This window comes from Symsagittifera roscoffensis, chromosome 3 (genome assembly GCF_963678635.1).
Source record: "Symsagittifera roscoffensis chromosome 3, txSymRosc1.1, whole genome shotgun sequence".
NCBI lineage: Eukaryota > Metazoa > Xenacoelomorpha > Acoela > Convolutidae > Symsagittifera > Symsagittifera roscoffensis.
In genome coordinates, this window is record NC_087064.1 from 22,968,687 (window position 1) to 22,981,251 (window position 12,565).

At 34.6% G+C, this 12,565-nt stretch overlaps 2 protein-coding genes across 3 annotated transcripts in view; both read right to left on the reverse strand.

The window, feature by feature from the left end:
* The window catches only part of LOC134841892 (dnaJ homolog subfamily B member 6-like), a 463,167-nt gene that overhangs the window by 111,324 nt on the left and 339,278 nt on the right, over positions 1–12,565 (reverse strand). The gene's annotated exons all lie outside the window — the stretch shown is intronic.
* The window catches only part of LOC134841887 (E3 ubiquitin-protein ligase NEDD4-like), a 378,569-nt gene that overhangs the window by 26,725 nt on the left and 339,279 nt on the right, over positions 1–12,565 (reverse strand). The window contains exons 3-10 of the mRNA XM_063857950.1: positions 10,644–10,755; positions 10,190–10,228; positions 10,059–10,112; positions 9,909–9,977; positions 9,467–9,516; positions 7,814–7,904; positions 5,687–5,819; positions 3,106–3,470 (exon numbers count right to left, since the gene is read on the reverse strand). Coding sequence (XP_063714020.1) covers positions 3,106–3,470; positions 5,687–5,819; positions 7,814–7,904; positions 9,467–9,516; positions 9,909–9,977; positions 10,059–10,112; positions 10,190–10,228; positions 10,644–10,755 — 913 coding nt within the window. The remainder of the gene's footprint in view (positions 1–3,105; positions 3,471–5,686; positions 5,820–7,813; positions 7,905–9,466; positions 9,517–9,908; positions 9,978–10,058; positions 10,113–10,189; positions 10,229–10,643; positions 10,756–12,565) is intronic.

Sequence of the window (12,565 nt, forward strand, 5' to 3'; positions counted from 1 at the left end):
AAAATAACCCAATTTGAGAAAACTGGATAAATAGATAAATTTTTATATTCCGCAGGGAAATCTGAAAATTAAATTCCACTTTCGCAACTAGAAATCACGCTTTTCGTGACTGCTACTTTTAAGCTATTTAATAGTGGAATTTTCCTTCTTTTTAATAGAAGAAATCAACTAAACTTAAAAATAATTTAAAAGTCAAACCACGAAAAAGTAAAGGTGAACCTGAACAAATTTTCAGACTTTTCCTGAAAAAAAATCACCAGCAGCTATATAAGAGTCTGAACTGCGTTCATTGACTCTTGAAAATGAACATATACAAAACCGAAGTCGGTATTTTGAAATCCAATTTTAAAAAAAGAGCAGAAGGGGTTGTAGAATTGCAAACATGCTCAAAATATGTCTGTTGGCTGTCGAAAGTGCAGATTTGAGAAATGATTCAAAAATTTTATTGGACAAGTTGCTCACATGAACAAATCCAAGTTGTGAATTAAAATCACTTGCTAACCACAAGCCATATCATCGCATACGTGATGATTCCGAGCACAATAATGAAAGGAGTAAAACAATCAAAAAACTTTTGAAAGAAAACTTTTTTTATGAAAAATTTTTATTTTGATTTTTACAACACAGAGGCGAATCAGAGCTTTGCACGACTTGCGATACAACAATAACATGAAAAAAACAGGTCGCAGAAAGTTTTTAGATTTTGCTATACTGATACGAGAAAAAATGCTTAATTTCAAAAATTGGACTTTGCCCGAAACCTTAGTTGTTTCTCTACTAATATAAGTGAGTAGAGTGAAAATTGAGATTTTAGAAATTTATCAAAAACAGAACTTTTTTCTTACAAAAAAAAATTAGGGAGTAGCCGCTTCTGCAGGAACAATTCGCGCAACCGCTTCTTTCGATTGAAATTTTCATCTCAGATTTGTCAAAAGCGGTCAAAAGATTTCCACAATCCATACATTTCTTCTACAAAAATCAAGTTGCAGCCGCTTACGCAGAGAAAATTCCCAATGCCGAGTTTCTCGATTGAACACAACCTGAAAACTGGCCCGTTAGTTTTCGCGTAAAGTCAACAGTTTCTAAAAAAAACTGTCTTCAAAACTTTGTCTTGTTTGAAGGCCAAAACTTTTCCCCAAACCAATAGGGAATAATCAATTATACAGACACGGTTTCGGCAACCTATTTTTTCGATTAAACCTTTAATATCAGATTTGGCAGCATAGCTAGCGAGAAAAGTCCAAAACACAGTCAGCAAATCAAAAATTTGACATTTCCGACCGAGAATCATAGACTTTCTGTGAAAAAATAGGGCATAGCCGCTTATGCAGACAAAATTCACGCAACATTTAATTCGATTGAACCCAAGAGCTCAGATTTGTGAGGCTAGATCTCAAAAAAAGTCAAAAACTGTCAAAAAATCAGTCCAAAATCAAAAATTTGACTATTACGAGGGCGATAATTTTTTGTGTAAACAAGTTTGTAAGTGGCCGCTAATGCAGGTGAGCTTCTCAATACCCATTATCTCCATTGAACCCACAATATCAGATTCAAGAAGTTGGCTTTCGAGAAAAGTCAAAAAAATTCACAAAACGGTCAAAAATTGACAATTCCGAGGGCCATAATTTGAGGTTGTATCCGCTTATGCAGGGAGCTTTTCAAAAACCATTACATCATTAAAATCAAATACTCAAATTTGAAAGGGTAGTTTTCGAGAAAATTAAAAATATGTGTCAAATATTCCCCCACACACTTTTTCGAAAGCTGTAGACAGAGGGGTCAACTAAAAAGAGACACTAGGGGAGCATGCAGGCACACAGGAGAGCAAGTATTCTTTCAATTAAAACTCCTTTTTTGAAAATCAGTAGAAGTTTCCGAAAAAATAAAATTTGGAAATGATTTTCCATAACGAGAACAAAAATTTAACAAACCGATTGGTAAACATACAACTAACTTGAAAACGGCGGTGGAGAGTGATAAAATTGTGTTTCCTTTGAAAAGACTCAAAATAATCATTAAGCCGACAAGCAATAGGCCAAAAAATTGGTCCGAGGAATTTTTTTTTCAGCGGACAAAAAAATGTAGGACTAAATCAAACAACACAAAAAAGCAACATTAAAAAATGCGCGCAGCAAAAAAAAACGATTCCAAGATATGACAACTCAGCCGACAATAGACAAGCAGACAAATAATTGGCCGACAATTTTATTTGAAACAGAATACTTCCCTTTTGAAAAAAAAATCCTGGTCAGATTCGAACTCATCACCTTTGCCGTCCCAGGAATATTCGTTACCTCCAGGCTAACTTGGGCGCGAAAGCATAGAAGTTTGAACTCATTCTTAGTTGATTCAATTGATTCTGTTAAACAAGTTTAACCCAAAAAAAAGTCCATATTCCGGTTTAATATCGACTTTTTACCTGAATCAATGGGGTTTTCGAGATGGCATTCAGGAATTCATAAGAAAGCTGAACCTTCCAAAAGAGTACGTGCTACGGGAACTAAGCCGACAAAAATATTCATAGCCAATCGAAGATTGGAAAAAAGTAATGAACGCAAGTAAACATTTAAAAAAACACTGGACTTTAATGAAAAAACGTCAAAGAAAAAATTATATGCCCTTTAAGCTCTTTGAATTTCTAGAACGATTTATGATTGGCGCTTTTTTGATAACATTATTCCAACTTGAGAAAACTGGATCAACAGATAAATTTTTATTCAGCTGGAAATTTAAAAATTCCATTCCTTTCGAAACTAGAAATCGTTAACGTTTTTTTTGCGCCATTTCCACATTCGTATTTGGAGAGTGCTATTTAGGTCAATTTCAGTCGATGAATCTCAATTGAACTCAAAAAGTGCATATATAAGTGCATTCATAAATGCATCAATATGTATGAATGCACATCTGCAGTTATTAGAGAGTTTTATGCAAGAAAAAAATAGCAAGACCTATATAAGAGCCTTCATGACGTTCATTACTCTCAAACAGACAGACGATAGTCCGAAAAAGTAGAAAACTTCTATTTAAAAAAAAACAAGCCCCAAACGGATTCGAACTACATCCCTTAAATAGTTCAACTAATATCATACGAACAAACAGACTTACCCAGGTGGTAATTTCGTTCACGTGATCAACAAAGTAAACTCTTCCGTTTTTGGCCGCTCGCATTTCCCAACCCGGAGGCAAATCATCACCCCCTCCACCTGCCCCTTCGTTTTCAGTCTTGACATTCAACTCTCTGTTGACATTTGCGTTGCGTTCACGCTCATTGATCCATGATGCATCATCGTTTACTTTCTGATCGATTGAACTTAGTTCTCCGTTCTCTAAACCGCCATCTCCCGTTTCTTCGCACACTTGAGTCCTAGCGGCACGTATCTGTCTTTCACCACCACCACTGCTTCTACTTGAAATGTGATTTTTTGCGCTGCTATCTGAGAAAGAAGGCTTATTCCACTGAGTCGTTCGAGCTAATAAAATAAATTGAACAAGACTTAGATAAATCGGATGCTGCCGCAACAAAAATTTATGCGTTTACAGTTTTTTTCTGAACAAAAGCACGACCCAACTAAAAGAAAATTTACTTCGTTCGACAAGAAACAACAAGACTACACAAGAATGTTACCCACATTAAGACAGAGGCGAAGCCGCGCTTCGCAAACACAAGCGAGGATAATGCAAAAAAGATCTCTCAATAGGCGAAACAAAGTGAAATAAGGAAAAGAGAAAAAAACACCCAGAGAAAAAATAAGTGAGACTAGGAGTATCACATCCCCACATCTACTCCAGAACCGCTTGTAATTTTACTAATACTAACCACCAAATAAAGCAGCTAGAGTTCCTATCAAATTGCCAATGCTACGCAGCAAAAGCTCGACCAAAAAATTAAATAAAACTATTTCAATGATTTGTATTTGAATCTTCGACTTGATGGTTAGGAGTCCTCGCATCTCCGCTACGGTCACTTGGATGTAAACAATGCTAATGCTGGATGTACCTGTTTTAATATTTTAAACATATATGGTACTGATACGGAAAGGCGAATTCTGCTTAAGAAGGGACTTAAACGCTTATTTAAGGAAAAAAAACGACTACTAACTTTTTCAATTGAAGTCTATATCTCAGATTTGGCTGGTTAGTTTTCAAAAATAGCGAAAAAGATAAAAAAAAACGATCAAAAATTTAACTTTTTCTAAATCCAAACTCTTTTCTCCACTAAATTAAGGAAATAGCCTCTACTTTCCATACCTTTATTTTAAGATTGAAGATTTCCTCCCCCTGATTGTTTAGATTAAACCTCTAATATCAGATTTAGCCAGTAGTTTTCGAGAATGTGATGAAATTTCTTTAAAAAACGGTAAAAATTTAACAAGGATTTTTCCCCAAGTCCATATCAGCTTTTCTACAAAAAAACAGGGTAAAACAGATTATGCAGGAAACATTTATTCATCATGCTAATTTTAAAGCACTATCAACCTCAGAATCAGCAGGTTAATTTTGAAAAACAAATAACTTTCCAAAAACTTTCCAAATTTTAAGAATTGGACATTTTCTAAGGCTATAAGTTCTTTTCAAGGGCATAGCCGCTTGCGCCGGTAAGATTCGCATAACTGATCCTTTTTTTCGATTAAACCCTTAAACTCCGATTTGGCAGGGTAATTTTTGAGAAAAAGTAAATTTTTAAAAAAATTACAAAATGTCAAACAATGAGGTTGTTTGACGCCATAACTTTTTTCTACCAAATTTAGGGAAAAGCCGCTTGAGAAGGTGAGATCCCCGTAAATTTTTCTTTTGAATGAAACCTTCATCCCAGATTTGTGCATTTATTATTTGAGAAAACGAAAAAATTTAAAACGAATAGGCCAAAAAAAACCCAAAAATTGGGACCAATTTTTAAAACTCGCTACAGTATTGTTTGAGAATAATTCAAATTTCTGCGAAAAGAGCAAAAATTTTCCAAAGCGTCGAAAAAAAACGAAAAACAACAAATTCCATGCATTTTCATCATAAATATTTTTTTTCACACAGGACCTAACACTAGCCAAAAATAAAGCAGCAACAGATGCCATTAAATTGTTTAAAATAAGCGTAAACATGATTAAACTAAAATATACCAGAAGTGCCACCAAACGAACATTATTATTTGCGACTTAGGTCAGGAAAAATTCTTCGTAATAAAACCTTACGCTTCACTTGTGTAAAAAAAATATGTTTAACAGAAATCCAAGCTTTTAATTGTTGTTCGAAGTTTCACGAAAAGATAAAATCAGCCTCAATAACCTTTAGAAATTAGTAGTATAATCAGACCAAAGGCCACACTTTTCTTAAAAAACTCATCTTGCTCTCAACTCAACCAATAAAAAGTCTGAAATGATAGTACCAATTTCAGACCTGTTTTTACGTTTTCGTCAGAAAATCTTATTGAAATATTCTTTGGGAAACCCAACTGCGAACGAAAAGTGTCCTGTATAAGATTTCTTGTAATCAGTCACGCTCAAAACCTTTATCTCGACCTGAAACGTTGCCAAAATAAGAAACTAAGCTGCAAATCAAGGATTTAATTAAATTTGGTTCTTTAGCGCAATATTCAAGAATAAATGGCAAAATCTGCGGCCATGGACAAACACGTTTGTACTGAAATGGCGCTGGTAAGTCGAACAACGCTTGAAATTTTTTGATCACTTACTGGCATGATTGAGGTAATACACTCTCCCATTTTGGTCCTTTCTCCCTTCCCAACCAGATGGCAGCTCTTCAGAGTCCAATCTAGATTCGATCCACCCTTCTTCTGCATTAACTTCAGGGTCACATCTAAAGACCTGTTAAAAGACGAGCACAAACATTTAGCCAATCAATAACGCACCAAAATCGATCTAATCTGAGACAGAGAGGTGAAGCTGCACTTCGCATACAAAACAGGCGAAAAAAATTGGTAGTTCTGAAAATTGAATAAAGGATAAGAAAGCAACTGTTTGGGCAGAATTTTTGAGTTCTGCGAAGCTCGGAGAAGTTGTAAAGCTTGTGTTGGAGCCAAGGTTTTTTAATTTTTTTTTTCAAAAACATTTCACGCAAAACCGGATTGGATTCTTTCGATCGACCAAGGAATACATAGAAGGAAATCAAGTTTTGACGATGTTAGTATTTATTTCATCAGTGAACTTAACCAGTTGAAGAGGAGAGTTGGTGGAATGATTTTTGGCCAAAAACAGTGTTTTTGCACAAATAAAGAGATTGGAATGAGACCTACTCTTCTAGAAATCATTGTTAAACTTGAGAGATTTAGAGTCACTGATAAAGATCAATAATTTTCAGCTTTAAAATGGTTAATTTTTACAACACTGGTACCTGAACAGTTTTTAGAATCAATAAAAATTGTTCATGACAAATACAATTGTTGTTCCGACCATTTGAAAAAATGTGCAGGAACTTTGTTTTCGGGTGTGTTTTAGTTTTTTTCTTTTTTTTTCCCACCGTTTGACAGTAGTATTGATTAAAGGGAGTCCCTAATTGGAAACGAATCAAATCATTCAAAAAATGCATGTGCTCAGCTCTAAAAAAAGTGATGGAAGTAAAATGCAAAACAAACGTAGTCCCACAACTCCGTTTTCAACCCAAGTTTTGCCAAATTTTATTAAATATATAGATGAGATTAGTAAGAATGAACCCCGTAGTTGAGAGCCTAAGCTGGTATTTTACAAACTTTTAATCTACCAAATTTCTTAAGTGACGCACGCCAATTTGAGTCCACATAATTGCTAAGTGACGCCAGCCAATTATGACGCATTAGCAGTACCAGTGAATTTGAAAAAAAAACGAAACTAACCAACTAACATGCCTTAATTTATAGAGCGGACGTAATTTAACTAGTGTACGAAAAAGTTCATTAAAACATCCGACCCTGCCCAGGTTCGAGCCCTCTTATTTTGTTGCGGGTCTCCTTTCCTACCTCTACGCTACAGATCCATGGTACCTTGAAGCTAAAGTGCTATTTGTACTATAATAGTCTGTGTTAAAATCCTTAGCATTGGCTGTACTTAATAGCTGGTTATTGATCAAAATGAACACTTTCAAATTGAACACGTTTTGTCGCAACAATTTTTGAGACTTAGGTTGGAAAAAACAGTAAATACTATATTACCAGCTTTGCTTTGTGAAATTTTTGTGCTACTTGCGTAATAAGAAGTCAATCACGTATTTCGTGACCTTTTAACTTTCACTGTTCGATAGTGCAGTTTGCTTTCCTTTTAATAAAGGAAATGAACTGAACTTGAAAAGAAATCAAACCGCGAAAAAGCAAAATAATCGCGACCTATATAAGAGTCTGAACTACGTTCATTCACTCTTAAAAGCAAGCCGATTACCACAATTTCCAGTGTTAATTTAGCATAGGAACGAATTTTACCAAGCGGTAGTTAAGTCGACAATACTTGGGTAGACGTTCATTCAGCAGGAAAAAAAAATGAATAGCACATAGCGATAAAACTTTTTTGCTTTCACCGAAGCGCACATACGCGCAAAATTTCTATTTTAGTTGTTCAAACAGGGCAATCTGAGGTGACAACGCCAATATAACATAGCCAAACGCATTCAAGCTCATCAAATTTTTTAAAGAAATGCCAAACAAAAAAATCATCCATCTAATCGGGACTGGTAAATAGAGAACGAACAAAAACAATTTTAGATAGAATGAGCATTTGAAGTGCAAATGCATTCAAAAAATATCTTTAAAGGGAAAAGTCAAGGGTAAAAGCTCGGATCAAAACAATCGAAGTTTGCCGAAGTTTGATCAGTTGAAATAATCAAAAGTTCTTACCTTGTTGCATTCCATATCTTCACGTTGAAAAGCATTTGGCTCTATTTTTTTCACGGAAATGGATATACTTCCTTTAGCCTTGGTTTTCGACCTGAAAGAAGAGACTACCTCAAACTGAAAAGAATAATTCATGAAACTTCTGAATGCACGTTATTTTTAAATAGAGATTTCAAATACTTGAAAAACTTCGGATGTCAGTATTCATACAATTGTCAATGTTAGGATTTAGACAACTCAATCAGAAGTCTTCAATTCTAATTTATTCGAGAACTGCTTCAATCAATTGAATCATTAGATTTTAATTGCCATTTATTGACACAGGCATGAAAAAAGCATTGACAGGGCTCATTGTATTATTCTAGATTCTTCTAGGTTTTATTGATCCAATGGAGTCTTTGAAATGGAGAATTTTTTCACTACTAAACTTTTTATTACCATTTTTTTTCCTATTAATTACTTGTGCGAGAGTAAATTATCAGCCAAGCTGCACATCATTAATTGAGGTGAATTAAATCAAAAATTTAATTTGAACTTCGTTCTTTGCGCCTATCCGTCGCCCTCAGCAAAGGCTCTATAAAAAAAACTACTACAACTAATACGCTTTTGCCTTTTCATTAACAATTACGAAATATTTTACGTTTGAGATGTAATATTGTTTATTTTAACAACGATACTTTAATATTACGCTAAAACAAATACGATTGGATAATCAGCTTTCAATCAAGTCTGTCCGTATAAGCAAAAAAAACACTGCTAGTTTTTTTTCAAAATTCAGAAGCTAAACACAGAGTCGAAGCTTTGCTTTGCAAACACTAGCGAGAAAACGACAAAAAATCAGCTTTAAAAAGTGAAAAAAGAAATAAGTCTCGAATTAGTAAAACTTTGCTACGTATCGGATTCAAACCTGCGACCTCGAGATTTGAAGGAAACTGGCCACGAACGCTTAAAAACCGATAAAAACTAGTCACGAATAAATTGCCAGCGCAATGCAGTAAAAGTGGCACCGAATACAAATAGACTCACTTTTCCAAGTAATAATTTGGAATATAATAAACTGAAGGCATCCGCGTTAACTTTGCATGTAATAAAAAATTCAAAAACATAAAGCCAAATTATGTATAAATAAAGCATCAAAATTCTGATATTTAGATTTCATTATTGTACTGATATTTGAAGAAAATAGCTTTAGCCGGTTCATTTGAACAATAAGAAACGCGTCAAATGTGTTAACTTATTAGTAATCGAATGTCAAAGCACATAATATCAAAAAGCTACTCCACAAGTGGCACGAATATTTGCGACTTAGCTTATAAAAACAGAGCCAACTGACAGTTGGAAAAGAAAAATGAACGCAAGAAAACTGAAAAAAAAACTGACTTGTTTTCTCAAAAACCCTTGTTTTTCAATTTTTCAGTTTCGAGGAAAAAAATGGATGGCCTTATGACAAGTCAAACCGCGAAAAATCGAAATTGAGCGTGAACAAATTTTAAGATTTTCCTGAAAAAAAAACAAACAAAGAAATCATCAAGACCTTAAGAGTACGTACTACGTTCATTACTCTTAAAAAGAATAGTCGTACTATTACACAACGCTCACTTAAGTTCGCTAAAGCAAAGATGTAACAATTTCAGAAACAATTTGAGAAGTACGCACCCTCGCCTTGCGACTAATTGGCTCTCGTAGGATCTAGCTTCACTGCCGGCCTAAACAACAAAAATCGTCCAGATGGTTTTTTCATTGTTGAATTGTCCATTATTGAGAAATCTTGGCCCCGATAAGGTCTTCTCCTATTTTCTCAAGTAACTCTCCTTAATAAAGTTTCTCTTTAATAAAGCTCTCATAATGAAGAAAACCCTTGTATAAATATGGAAAAATTGCATGCTTCTTTCTTTCAGAATGTTTCTACGCACCTCGATTAATCAATAAATAACGAGATTTTTTGCTTAAAAGACATAAATTAATTCTTTATTCATACATTTGAACCCTATGACAAACACATCTGAGTCATGGCCACGGGATTTTCGGATCCATCGAACATCTGCCAATAAAGGTGGATAAACTGGGCTTACATTCATAAGATAGTGTGATAACGTACGCTTTTCAAGAAGTTCACGTGATATGCACAGTATCCATAGGAACTCTGAATGAGGGATTTCCCTGCAACCTGAAACGCAGTAAAATGTCTGTTGAAAATTAACTATTTGTAGAAAAAGGTGGACTAAAGGATGCTCAAGCAAAACTTTACCAGTTTAGAGTGATCAAGGACTTCCGCGAAGAGCCAGCAGTTGGCATCATCAACCTGATTTAAATGTAAGCAATGTTAACACATTTCACTTCACGAAGTTATTATATGCATTTATAAATCCTATAGCTAACCTTCACCACGAACTTGTCACTCCAATTTGGACTAGAACTCTGAAATGATTGAAGTTTAAATGCGGTTACGTAGATAATCGAACAAAAAGAAGCGAAAGAACTGGCAAAAAAAGAGAGAAAAATCGACGCTTTTCACGGGATTGAGACAACTACTTGCTTTAGCTATGAAAGGATTTTCTGTTTCATCTCATGAGAAGAACCAAATTGATGATAATTACAACAAATTGCCAAATTTTGAGATCGAAAAAAATTGACATGATAAAACAAAAAGCAATTGAAATTTTTCTACTTCAAAATTAGGATACTTTCAGGACGGATATCATGTATGTAAGATTCAAAAACTGCACTGCACTCTTGCGGACCAATTGCAATCAAGATTGGCAATTTAATCTTTTTTTTTATTATTCTTTGCCCGCCTTTTTTTGCAGGAATCTTTGTAAATGAAAACACTCACGCTTGAGGCTGTGGGTGTGGTAGCTGCCAACTGTTCAATTGACTGTATCTTCTCATAGCCGCTACACACATTATCCTGATCGGGCAGAACAAGCAGTCGCACGAACGGTTCCCTAATATCAAAGCTGCTACTTTCAAGAAACAAAGATGATGAGCGACCCTTTTCGTTCCGACCACTGAAGTTGGGGAGGAACTTTGTCTTCGGGTGTGGTTTAGTTACTTTTTTTTACTTCTATTTCACGCAAAATCAGTAACATCAAATAATCCTCAGTATGGGTCGAGTGATATACATTAAACTTCTTTTGGCCGTGATTCGAAGAATTGAAAAATAAAATTTTAAAAAATTGCAGGCTTTCGTTCAGATCCTCTCGCCACACCAGGGACAAAAAACGAGTCTGAAAAATTTTTTTTCTTTTTGTGGTCGGAACTTTCTGTTCTACTTCCATATTCCTCAACAACCGGTTATCCTTGTTTGAAAACAAATTTGGTTTTCGTATGAAAACGTATAATAGTCTTACTTGATGTTAATATCCAACTCAATTTCAGCTAACTGTCAAGATAGTTTTAGTATTTAAGATTTTACAAGGAACAAAATATGTTACACTCGACCTAAATCACATACCAATCAACCCTGCACTACTCCTCAATGGACACGTCCTAGCCTGTTAAAACAATTGCCAATTGTCGGTACCGTGTAACCGAAATAATTGCTGCTGCAATTCGCAAAACCAAACAAAAAACAAAAGGAGCTTTAAAAAACGGCAAAACATGAAAATTCCGACACATATATAGGCCTTAGAGAAAATTGATTTCGAAATCAAATGAGGATAGCCGGTTGCTGCGCAACAAAAAAAACTACAAGTAAAAGTTTTTTTTTTAAATTGAAATAAGTATCGTTTTTGTGCGTGATGTGACGAGAAAACTAGCTATATCCAGAACAACTAGCTATATTTGCTTGTTGCGGAATCCGCAACAAAACAAATGTGCCGAAAAAATTTACGTTATAGGTATTTTTACGCGGAATCTACTGAAATTTTGTTAGTGGAATCCACTTACATTTTGGAACATAATTAAAGACTTGTCTCTGGAATCCAGGAACATACAGACACAAAATTGTGCGCCTATCCAGTGCACAGTTTGGCCTCGTAATGAAACCTGTGGAAAATTAGTGAAATGAACATAGTCAACTATAGTCAACCATCAACACAGAAAAGTTTCTCAAAACTTATTATTGCCAGGAAACCTCTAAATGAAGCTTCCAAAACTAAGCTTCCAATGGCCAAGGAAGCTTTAAATGAGTTTTTCTTAATTAAATGACATCTTTTATTCCAACATCTAGCTAAAACCTGCTCTTTCGTTTTACTCGTTCGAAACATTAATTATTTCGAACAACAAGGATAGCCCATTACTGTGCAAATAGCACAATGAACTCATCACAACTATTGTAGTTAAGAAATTCAAAAATAACATGCAAACGTCAAAATAACATCAAAAACATAGCATCCGAAGCTAATTGACAGAAAAAACTAGACGAAAATCTTCAAGTCAAACAAAATTGATCGAAAAATATATCGAAAACTATCTAACAAAAAAATGCTATGCCTCAAATGATTTTCTACTTGAGGAAACACATGTCGAAAAAGACTATTATCGATTAAAAAAATAAGCGTCGAAGCGAAATTTGTGAATCCGGAAGAAAGCCGACAAAATTTGTGTACAGGCTCATTGAGCCAAAAAAAAACTTTTACATAATACATTTTGATTTACAAAATCCAAAAAACTCAAAGCTCGTGGTTATCAGTTCCTCATACGCCTTAGCACAAACGTAAAATTATTGCTGCTCTTCAAACGACGTAATCTGAGGCAAAAATGCCGATATGAGATAAACCAAAAACAAATTAACAGCTTATCAAAATTTAATGC